This window comes from Pelobates fuscus, chromosome 4, assembly GCF_036172605.1.
Source record: "Pelobates fuscus isolate aPelFus1 chromosome 4, aPelFus1.pri, whole genome shotgun sequence".
NCBI classification, from domain to species: Eukaryota; Metazoa; Chordata; class Amphibia; order Anura; family Pelobatidae; genus Pelobates; species Pelobates fuscus.
In genome coordinates, this window is record NC_086320.1 from 133577869 (window position 1) to 133590857 (window position 12989).

Genomic DNA, 12989 nt, shown 5'->3' on the forward strand with positions numbered 1-12989 from the left:
GATCTCTTATTCTACTGAGTGAAAATACAAAAACAAACTTTGGCAGGTCTATTATTAAAAAACAACAACTTACTATGCATTTATTCACCAGACAGTAAAATCATACATTTCTTTGTAAAGGAAAAAGGCAGTTGGATTCTTTAGCATTCCAGAAGATATCAGTAGCAAAAAAAATAAAAAATAAAATGTGGAATAAATAAGAATGTATTCTCTATTTTATTTTACCCTCATTTTAAGGAAGTCATTCACGTATGGTTTTCTTTGACAAGGCTTGATGAATTGCTCACACTGAGAAATATGTAGCAAGCCAATTACAGTCAAATGACTGAGCGATTAAAAACTACTTACACCAATACTTTTATTTCCGAGATCATTTTATCTGATAAGCATATTTTACTATTATTTTGCAAATGTATATTTCTGCATTTAGAACAGCTGTTAAAATTGGATAATTGTAAAAAAAAAAAAAAAAAAAATTAAATACCAAACAATCTTACACACTGAAATGTCATAAACAAGTGAATTGGAGAAAACTCTTATAAAACAATGGTCCTTTTTTTCTCTATATTTAAAAATAAATAAAAAATCTTGCATGTATTTCAATGTTTGAATTATTCTATAGCCCAGTTAGATTTAAATACAAGGTATTCAGACCAAGAGTTATGTGGCTGCCACAGTTTTGATATTATGGAACTTTGTGAAATTTTAAAAGATTTTATTAGTGAAAATAGAAATAAAACCGCACTGCAGATTCCAAAATCAAATGGCACGGCACTGTACAACTAAACAAAATTACATTTGAGAATTAAGGTTTTTGTAGTATTTATGTTTCATAGAAATCTAGGTTGATAAAAAACAGACTTAAGTCCATCTAATATAGTCAACATGTTAAAACTCATGGGTATTTATTGGAGAATGTTATATATATATATATATATATATACTTTATTGTGACAGAATAAGTTAAAGGAAAGGTGATTATAGGATCCGCACTCAATCCCAGCAGTCACTGGTGTTCTGGAACAGGACCAGCAATCCCATCACGTTAAGGCAACAAGGAAATTCCCAGACACTCAGAGTGTTAAAGCCGCAGGCTGCCTTTTTGTTTCATTAAAACCTGCGGCTTTAACACTCTGAGTGCCTGAGAATAAGTTAAACTATAGGCACCAAAACACCTTTAGCTACATTAAGCAGTTGTTGAGGGTAGATCATGCCCCTGCAGTCTCACTGCTCAATAATCTGCCATTTGTTTACACAGCCCTAGTCACACCTCCCTGAATGTGGCTTGCACAGCCTTCCTAAACACTTCATGTAGAGAGCAAGCTAATGTTTAAACTTCCTTTATTGCACATTCTGTTTAATTTAGAATTTCTTATTGCCTGCTCCTCTAATACCTTCAACACCTTAGAATTTGAATAGTTCAATTTAAAAAAGCAGGAGACAAAAACTTTTAAAGTAAGTTAACATCTTATTGAAAATGAAACTTTTTTTCATGCAGGATGTGTGAGTCGCAGCCAGTGAAGTTGTGGATAGGGCTGCATAAACAGAAACAAAGTGATTTACCACCTAAATGGCAAGGAATTGAACAGTGAGACTGCATGGGGCATAATATCTACACCAAAACTGCTTCATTAAGCTAAAGCTGTTTTGATGCTTATAGTATCCCATTACACCATGATAGGATCAACTTTTTAGCCAGGCCTTGAAAATTACTTTCTATTGCAAGCCTAGAGGGTCCAGGGGTAAATTTCTACTCCCCAGGGCTAAGTTTTCACTACCGAATACAAGTGGGTGAGTGGAAATTCTAAGCCTATATAAACCATTATATAATGATAATCTATGCAGTGCTTTCAACTTCAGGACCAGCTTCAACATTCGTTAATGTTTTTTTTTTTTTTTGTTTGTTTGTTTTTTTTTAAACATCTGACGTAGGTAAAATTAATGGGTATTTATTTTTACATTATATGTTTATTCACGAAGTAAGCCTACCACCATTTTCTGCATCTCAAGAGTTAAATGCAACTTGCAATGGAGCAACTTTTGAATGGAGGAATGATAAATCTGGAGTTCTATCAGACTCCGATATAATATATTATAAAGAATGGAGAAAGGCAGTATGTTGCAAATATATAGTCTAACTTTAACTCTATTATTTAGCTAACACACTAACTATCACCTAAAATTTAATTTTATTTACATGCAAAGTGGCTTAGTTGACGACTAAAAAAGCATAATTGTTTTCCCAGCGTTGGGCAAAGCCTGCACTTACGCCAGAAAAATATACCGAATAAGCCATGTTATGCCCAGAAGTCAGTTCATGGATTGTGATAGTAAATATTATGGATTTGTTAAGAGATTGTATTGTTTCACCATCTTCTAGTAAATCAACCTAAATATGTTAATGTGCCATGATTACAACTTAAAAAAGAAGTCAAACTGCATAATTCTTAATAAAGAGAGCAAAAAAAAAAACATTTATTGAGTGTATAGTCTATTTCAGTTACTACTGATATGTGAGCTCTTCATCATAGTTTTGTGTATTTTGATACAGAGCAAATGTAAATGATAAAAAATAAGGGGAATGAAAGCTATCCCTGAAAAGTTTTTATTTTATTGACAGTTTTTTTTCAAACAAATGAGACAAGAGTAGATGCAATACAAGCATGCTGATCAAATAAAATACAAATACACAGGTGAGAGAGAGAAAACACACACAGGAAAGAAACAGACAATCTTAAGATCTCCTGCCACATGGCAAAATAATTGGGACTGTTTACAATCTTTTTAACATCAGCTGTCATGTAAGCTTGGCATGCTGCATCTTTATAGATTGTAACATTTTATCGTTAGCAAATGTATTGATAATGTTATTTTTACTTTACAATTTAACTAATCCTCTACGTTGTCAGTAGACATATTAAAGGTGTAGTGACTGCATGGGCTGCTAACACATTAGTAACATGTCAAGCAGGCCATCACTGTGCAACTGTTTGTTTATCTTATTTCAACACACAGATTGTGTTTTCAAATCCTGCACTGTGTGTAGAGGGTGACATTATATTGTGCATTAAATAGTGTAATGTGCAGTGTGAATAAACCTGTGTGGTCAGGTTTAGTTCAAGACAGTAGCAGCACACACGTCCCGATCTACCCAGGATTACTGGGAGTTACAATATCACCCAGTAGCTGCTATTTACAATTGCTTGTATTAATTCTATACCAATCCTGTAACCGATATAAGCCAGGAAAATAGCTAGGAGACAGAATGGTGAAGTACTCGTTTCCCTGTTTCTCTTCTGTCAGATCACTGAATTAAAGACATCAGCAAAACTAGCTGACCATAGTTACAACTTCCAACAGTTTTAGGCAGACTGACACTTGTATGTGAACCTTAGCTGAAGCATTAGGAGTAAATAATGCTATCTTAACGGTTTCCAGAGACATAAACATATAATTTGATCTTAAAGGAACAGTATAGTGTCAGGAATACAAACCTATATACAAGCCAAAAAAAACTGGTGGCTATATACAAGCCAAAATACTGGTGGGTATAGTGTCCCTTTACATTTTCATGGTCTATTATGATTTCTCCAGACCCTTTGATGGCATTATTTTTCCATAATACACAAACTCTCCCTTTTTATACAAACAAGCTCAATTACCCCTCCTCCTTTCCTTATTCAAACCCCCCCCAGCTTCCTGCTTAAAGAGCATTCCTTTTTTCCTTTGTTTTTTTCTTTTATAATATCCCCATCCCCTCCTTCCATCCCAGGGAGTCCTCCTGCTGCCGTTCTGGCCCCCCTGGGCCATGTGATCGCGAGGTCCTTGCGAGGACCTCACGATTACAGACGGCATAGCCGTCCACAGCATTGTCAGCAGGTAGTCCCCCTGCTGGCTGTAAAATAAATAAAGATGAAAACAGTGTAAAATTAAAAAAATATATACTTAGATCATATTATATATATATATATATATACACACATACACACACACACACATTTACACATAAACTGTCTTAGTATATTTTAATATTAATATATATATTAATATCACAATACACATAGAATAATATTGATTAAAAATATATATATATATATATATATACACACACAATTTTATATATATATATAATATAAAATAAATATATATGTAAATACGTAAAAAAATTAAAAAGAAAAATACAAAAATATGTGTGTAATTTCGGTCTAACTGTATTTTAAAATTAATATCAAAATACATGTAGAACAAAATAATATATATAATAATTGTACCTACGGTATATATTTATGTAATAATTTTACATAATTAGGTAATTTTATTAATTACAATTTGTTGGACCTGCCCGACAACGCAGGCCGAAAGTCCAGGGAATTTAATTTGCTAGCACTATATTTAACCCTGTAACTTTCCAATACACCATAAAACCTGTACATGAGGGGTACTGTTATACTCGGAAGACTTTGCTGAACACAAATATTAGTGTTTCAAAACAGTAACATGTATTACATGATGATATCGGCAGTGAAAGTGACGTTTTTTGCATTTTTCACACACAAATGGCATTTACACGGACGATATAATTGTTGTGATACGTTTTACTATTTTGAAACACTAATATTTGTGTTCAGCGAAGTCTCCGGAGTATAACAGTACCCTTCATGTACAGGTTCTATTGTGAAGGGTAACACCCTAAGTGCAGTGTACGTGATCCAGGAGCTGACTGGCAAAAAATGGCTAACATATAAAAATAGTGATCTATTGGTAATGTGGAAATAAAAGTAATAAATATGAAAAAAGTGATAAAAATTCTTAAAGAGGACGCTATCTCTATAAAGGAGACAGTGAGAAACTAAGATAGAGTGCAACCAATGTGTAGGGTGTGTATACCTTTAAAAACTGCTATAGGTAGGATATATGGAATAAACACCAAGTTATATACTTTTAGTGAAAAGATATAAACCTTGTAAGGCAAAAGAAATAGTATTGCAAAAAATTATTTCTGCAGTGCAATATAATTGTTATATCGCTATAAAAAGCCACTAGAACAATATTTGAAATAATAAAAACTGGGTGAAGATAAAAACCAGTTTATTCACAATTTAAAAATATATATAGATAAAAAATATAAGTCAGGAACGAAATCCAAAATGGTTACCAGCACAGTGATCCGCAGTTCGGATGTTGGTTCGGTTCCCGAAACGTCCTGGGAATCTCACGAACCAATGTGTTTTAACAGCCTTTTAGCTGGGTCCATAGTCCTGAAGCAGGCAGTTAACCATAGGCGTGCGCACAGGGTGTGCCGGGTGTGCCTGGGCACACCCTAATCCCCGCGGCACGCCTGTGAGTCCTGCAGGAACGCGTGGGAACAATGTTCCCACTGTTCCTGCAGGCACTCTTCCCCCCCCAAATGCCCTCCACCTCCCCCCCGTGTTCACCCTGTCATGGAGGGGGCAGCAAGAGGTGATGGACACCTCTCCCCCTCCCCTCCCCCCCCCCCGTCGGGTGCCTGTCACCATCCGCGGCGAGGGAGCTGTGTGCTGTCTGCTCCCTCTCGCCGCGCGCCGCTTGCTGATGCCGGGAGTCGGAATATGACGTCATATTCCGGCTCCCAGCTACTGTAGACAGCCCGCGCGGCGAGAGGGAGCAGACAGCACACAGCTCCCTTGCCGCGGCTGATATGGAGAGAAGCGCCCGCCCCACTGGACCCCAGGGACAAAGTCCACGCCAGCACTCCAGGTAGGGAGGCTGGGTGGACAATTTTTTATTAAAAAATTATAATTTGTGTGTTTGTGAGTGTATGTGTGTGAGTGTGAGTGTGTCTATAAGTGTGTGTGTCTGTGAGTTTGTGTGTGTGTGCGCCTGTGAGTTTATGTGTGTGTGTGCGCCTGTAAGTGTCTGTGAATGTATGTGTGTGTCTGTGAGTGTGTCTGTGAATGTATGTATGTATGTATGTATATGTATATATATATATATATATATATATATATATATATATATATATATATATATATATACACACACACACACACAAGTGTATATTTTTTTTGGGGTGGAGGGGGGGGGGGATCTTGGGAGAGTTCCCACACTTTATTCCCCAGGAATAAAGTGTGGCTCTGCTCTAAGCCTCCATGGGCCGGCGGGGAGATCAAAGATCTACCTCACCAGCCCACAGCAGCATGGAGGGAGGCAGGAGAGGACCCGGGGAGCTCTAGACAGAAGCTCTGCCAGGTTCCTCTTGCGAGATCTGAGCGGTGCGGCGGCAATGCTCAGATCTCGCGAGAGTGAACTCTAGCCCCGCAGGCTAGAGTTCACTCTCCCTTGGACCACCAGGGATGACAGCAAGGATCCCCCCTCCCTACATAAGGTAAGAATGGAGGGGTGTTATTTACTAATCTGCCCCCACCTTCACAATCCCCCCAAACATACAGCACACACACATACAGCACCCACACACACACAGCACCCTAACACAAACAGTGCGCACACACAGCACCCTCACACACAGCACACAAACAGCACCCACACACACCGCACCATCACACACAGAGCATCCTCACACACACACACACATAGCACGCTCACACACACAGTACACTAACAGCACCCTCACAAACACACACACACACAGCACCCTTACAACACACAGCACCCTCACACACAGCACACTAACAGCACCCTCACAAACACACACACACACAGCACCCTTACAACACACAGCACCCTCACACACAGCACACTAACAGCACCCTCACACACACACACCACACAAACAGCACCCTCACACACACACCACACAAACAGCACCCTCACACACACACACACACACACACAGCACCCTTACAACACACAGCACACTAACAGCACCCTCACAAACACACACACACACAGCACCCTCACACAAACAGCATACTCACACACAGCACACTAACAGCACCCTCACACACACACCACACAAACAGCACCCTCACACACACACCACACAAACAGCACCCTCACACACAAAGCACACTAACAGGACCCTAACACACAAACCGCACCCTCACACACAGCACACTACCAGCACCCTCACACAGCACACACACAAACAGCAGTATATGTATGTGTGTGTGTATATATATATATATATATATATATATATATATATATATATATATATATATATATACATATACATATACATGCGGCGTGTGTTGGGGCTTTAGGGTGCACACCCTAATGCAATAGGCTGCGCACGCCTATGCAGTTAACTAGTAAGTTCCTCCAGGAGCTCGTGGCAAGGGCAAGTTCGCCACAGTGAGGGAAGCAGTGACATGAGACAGGGCATCGTAAGCAGCAAGGGGAGTTTTTCCCAGATAAGTCTATGCTTATTTTACAGGGTTTCCTTAAATATAAATTACTAGTAAGAGGTCATTCAAATTTTTTAAAAAATTTTATTAAAAAGGCTTGGTGGAAACGTTAAGCAGTAAGGGCAAAATCTGAAACATACCTTTCATTTGTGGAAAGCACATGCCTATCTGTTGTAGTTAAGGTCAACCAAGGAAATGCAGGAAACTTCAAACAAGTGGCAGCACAGTGACTTACTGTTATAGAAAAACAAAACAAGAAACAGTACTTTAAAATAGAACACATTATCTGCAGATAGATGCAGAAAGTGTAAAAAAAACATTTTAAATGTCACTGATATATAAATGAAAAAACATATTTCAACACTCAATATCAGCTAAAGAATTTAGTTTTATTTTCCTAATAAATAACTGTAAATGAATAAAATACCCAGTATGTGTGTGTATGTGATATACATACATACATATACACATACACATATATACACACACATGCAAATAAACAAAGCTCAGCGTATGACATCACACCATGTCACAGTCAGTAAGTTACATCATAAAGAACCTTCCACAACATAACTAGCTAGACTAAGTAGTTAATGCTATTTGCAACTAGATGTAACAAAAACTCAATTGGGTATACACAGTGGCTGGATGGATTGTATCAGGGTAATACGCATATTGTGAATTTACAAGACAATTGCTAAGTAGAGCAGAACCAACAAGGTAGTTTTTTTTGGTTTTTTTATTCAGCTTATTGTGTCATCTTAATATCTAAACATCTACAAGATGAGATATCTCTAACACACAGGAAATGTAAATTATAGAATATACTACAAATGTAATGATGATTAATCAACAGAATACACACATATTCTTCTTACAGGTATTTGTGAGGAATGTGTCAGACAGGATCTGTAGCATTAATTCACTTTTGGCTGCAATCATCTAATATTTTTTTTAATACTCTCTTCCAGTCCACATGCTCCAACAACACTTGCTACAGTGGCATGGTCAGTGAACAGTTGGCTCCTATATAAAGCCTGAGGGGTAAGGAATGACATAAATTAAAGTGTCTCTATTAATTGCAGAAAAGCAATGCATGGTGCAAATGTAATCTGGTTTGTAGCTATAAGGAGTTTCCCTCCAACTTTGTGTGCAGGACTGGGGTGAAATCAGACATAAAACACTATAATATTAGTCATTTGTTTAACATGGATGAATTATAAAACATGTCAATGCATACCAATTGAATCCTCTGCAGATATTCCCAAATTCTGGAGCTTGAAAATGTCTTGCTGGAAATATCCATCAATCAAATCATCTTCTTGTTTTTGTATAGCTAATAAGAAGATATAGTTATCATTGCAAACTTGCCAAATCTAGCATATATGTATGTAAACCAGCCAATAAAACAGTAAAATGTATCATTTTATTGTAAAACTGAGGTTATTAAGGAATAAACCTGCTGACATATCATTTTTTTTATTAAAAAGTTGCACTATCCACAACTAGAATACATGTACATCTGGATGCAGCACATTTTGCTTGTATTTGCCTAAAAACGTATCCATGGTGATACTAGCTAAGAATGGTGCTTTGGCAATTTAGAACGCATTATAAAACCTATATAACAGAAGATGTTACATTATTTTAAGTACCTAACATGTTTTTTTTTTCAGCACTACCAACAGTTCTGTTCAGAATTATATTGCCATTAATAAAAATGGCCTGGGAATCCAATGTACAAACTTCAAATGGATGATCTGTGGAGGTACTGTATTTATTGTGGTGCCTTACTTTGACTAACTAGTGTACAATATAGAATAAAGGTTTCCCCTCTTTTGGATAGCCGCTTTTCTTTTTTGATATTTTTTGTTTTATTTCAGGGAGCATATCCTTTTATATGGTTTATTAGTTTCACAGCTGGGCTCAAAAGTTCCACTTGCTGCTAGTCAATAGGAAGTGAAAATTCACCCCTGGTGAGTGCAGTGTAGAGTAACTTTTAAGCCTGGCTAGTAAAGTAGGAATTGGAATTTTGAGCCTTGCCTTAAACCACAGTGTGTAGGCTTTCTGGACTGCCCTATTTCAGACAATTTCATTATAGAAGAGTATCTTCAAATCTTATTTTATTATTTTTTTGTATCTGTTACATCAGTTCATTAGAAACATGTAAATGTTCTTTGGCAAATGTATCAAATGCAAGTAGAAATTGACCTGGGGCAATCTGAGTGTGTGGTTAAAGTTTACTTGCAATAATTAGCAATTGTAACTGAAGTGCTCTGGAAGACCTAGAACAAATAAATCACTGCAGGGTACAAAAGAGTGAAAAAGAGATGTAGAGAGTTAGTATAAAAATTAAATAAAATACAGAAATAAACAAAAAGAACACAAAAGAAATGAAAAGAAAAACACACACTTTTATATGAAGATTTCACTTCATAAATTGCTGTTGGACTGCTACTGGGAATATCTGTGGGTAGTAGAAAAAGCCCATCCAGAATACCATCCACCAATGCCTGTAGATTTGGTTCAACATTTGGCCGAAGTTGAGAGAAGAAGTCCACTGCACCAATTTCTATTAGCCATTGAGCTGCTGTGGCATGCTATTAGAAAAGAAATACATTTATATATTTAAGTTGGAATTTAAAAAATACACAATGGACTTTGAAATGATAGACTAACCTTAAAATATATATGACTATTTTTTGGTAAAGGGACACTATAGTCATCAGAACCACTACAGCTTTATGTAGTGCTTCTGGGGCATATAGCTTGTCCCTGCAAGCTCAGCAGTGTAAATGCTGCCTTTTCTGAGAGCTTACAATGCTTATTAAGGCCACGTATAGTGGCCGTCACTCGGACAGCAATTACAGGGTCGTCTTGGGTTTGTTCTTGAAAAGACCGACATTCACCGTCTACAGACCATGCATGTAGACACTGAGCGCTTCCCATAGAGATGCACTGACTCAATGTATCTCTATGTGGAGATGCTGACTGGCCTACAACGTGGCACTTTTCATCTAATTTGCACTAGTCTCCAAATAACTGGCCGAAATAATCAAGATACAAGAGTTGGAGAGGTTACACAGAGCAGTGTGCTGGGTGAAATAAGGCAGTTAAAATCCTTTATATATTTCATTTATTTCATTATTTACAATAATTTTGCATTTCTAACACTAAAACACGCCTTCAGTAAACCATCCAGAGAAAATCTATGGTCTGCTAGTTGCACTCTCAGAACTGCAATGAAAATTAATACCTCTTCCAAATTGTCACTTGTGGTCTTTCACCAGAAGGCCTCTCTGGGACACCAGCCCAGTTTCAAACACTCCACTAACCCTAAATTATGACTATAGCCTCAATATCTTTTAGATTAACATTGAGATCTTTGGAGGGAGAGTTATATATCATTATTAGTTATGGTATATATATATATATATATATATATATATATTTACAATGTTAAACAAAAATCTGCACACCAGTCAAGTCATAAGACTTGCTTTTCCCACAGAAATCCCCAAACTGCAGCGATGTTACAACCGCAAAGGATTCTGGGCGGGCATATGAAAATTAGTGAAACAAAGAATCAAATTTTTGCCTCATTCCATTTTAAACATGGATTCCTTTTAATCTGTGTTTGCTGTATACAACAGCTTGAAACACAATATAGGAAAAGATGCAAAACCAGTGAACCACTCATGGACAGCTGTTTCGTTGTTAATGCTACTCATCAGCATGAGGTTGGTTACTGGTTTGCATATTGAGGCTTGGTAGTGCTTGGGAAGCAAAATCCAAATAGGTTATGGTGGGGGAAAAATGTGATTGAAAACCCCTTCCACCTAAAGTCTGTGGATAATAAGTACAATGTTAAAAAAAAAATCTGTACACCAGTCAAGCCATAAGACTTGCTTTTACCACAGAAATTCCCAAGCACTACCAAGCCTCAATAAGCAAACCAGTAACCAACCCAATGCATAAATATTGGGACATCGACACAATTCTAATCTCTTTGGCTCTATACACCACCAAGATGTGCTTTAACTGCAGACTTTCAGCTTTAATTTGAGTGTATTTACATCCAAATCACGTGAACGGTGTAGGAAACACAACAGTTTGTATATGTGCCTCCCACTTTTTAAGGGACCAAAAGGAATGGGACAGATTAACAATCATAAATCAAACTTTCACTTTTTAATACATGGTTGCAAATCCTTTGCAGTCAATTACAGCCTGAAGTCTGGAACGCATAGACATCACCAGACGCTGGGTTTCATCCCTGGTGATGCTCTGCCAGGCCTCTACTGCAACTGTATTCAGTTCCTGCTTGTTCTTGGGGCATTTTCCCTTCAGTTTTGTCTTCATCAAGTGAAATGCATGCTCAAATCGGATTCAGGTCAGGTGATTGACTTGGCCATTGCATAACATTCCACTTATTTCCCTTAAAAAACTCTTTGGTTGCTTTTGCAGTATGCTTCGGGTCATTGTCCATCTGCACTGTGAAGCACCGTCCAATGAGTTCTGAAGCATTTGGCTGAATATGAGCAAATAATATTGCCGAAACACTTCAGAATTCATCCTGCTGCTTTTGTCAGCAGTCACATCATCAATAAATACAAGAGAACCAGTTCCATTGGCAGCCATACATGCCTACGCCATGACACTACCACCACCATCCTTCACTGACGAGGTGGTATGCTTTGGATCATGAGCAGTTCCTTTCCTTCTCCATACTCTTCTCTTCCCATAACTCTAGTAGAAGTTGATCTTGGTCTCATCTGTCCATAGAATGTTGTTCCAGAACTGTGAAGGCTTTTTTAGATGTTGTTTGGCAAACTCTAATCTGGCCTTCCTGTTTTTGAGGCTCACCAATGGTTTACATCTTGTGGTGAACCCTCTGTATTCACTCTGGTGTAGTCTTCTCTTGATTGTTGACTTTGACACACATACACCTAACTCCTGGAGAGTTTTCTTGATCTGGCCAACTGTTGTGAAGGGTGTTTTCTTCACCAGGGAAAGAATTATTCGGTCATCCACCACGGTTTTTTTCCGTGGTCTTCCGGATCTTTTGGTGTTGCTGAGCTCACCGGTGCGTTCTTTCTTTTTAAGGATGTTCCAAACAGTTCATTTGACCACACCTAATGTTTTTGCTATCTGTCTGATGGGTTTGTTTTGTTTTTTCAGCCTAATGATGGCTTGCTTCACTGATAGTGACAGCTCTTTGGATCTCAAATTGAGAGTTGACAGCAACAGATTCCAAATGCAAATAGCACACTTGAAATGAACTCTGGACCTTTTATCTGCTCCTTGTAAATGGGATAATAGGGAATAACACACACCTGGCCATGGAACAGCTGAGCAGCCAATTGTCCCATTATTTTTGGTCTCTTGAAAAGTGGGAGGCACATATACAAGCTGTTGTAATTCCTTCACCGTTCACCTGATTTGGATGTAAATACCCTCAAATTAAAGCTGAAAGTCTGCAGTTAAAGCACATCTTGTTCATTTCATTTCAAACCCAAAAATATTAGAATTGTGTCGATGTCTCAATATTTATGGACCTGACTGTGTATATATATATATATATATATATATATATATATATATATATATATATGTTATGGTGGGGAAAATTGTGATTGAAAA

General features: G+C 37.6%; 1 protein-coding gene across 1 annotated transcript in view; it reads right to left on the minus strand.

The window, feature by feature from the left end:
• RTTN (rotatin) overlaps positions 1 to 12989 on the minus strand; it is a 189757-nt gene that overhangs the window by 170210 nt on the left and 6558 nt on the right. The window contains exons 4-6 of the mRNA XM_063451614.1: positions 9760 to 9946; positions 8587 to 8682; positions 7487 to 7580 (exon numbers count right to left, since the gene is read on the minus strand). Coding sequence (XP_063307684.1) covers positions 7487 to 7580; positions 8587 to 8682; positions 9760 to 9946 — 377 coding nt within the window. The remainder of the gene's footprint in view (positions 1 to 7486; positions 7581 to 8586; positions 8683 to 9759; positions 9947 to 12989) is intronic.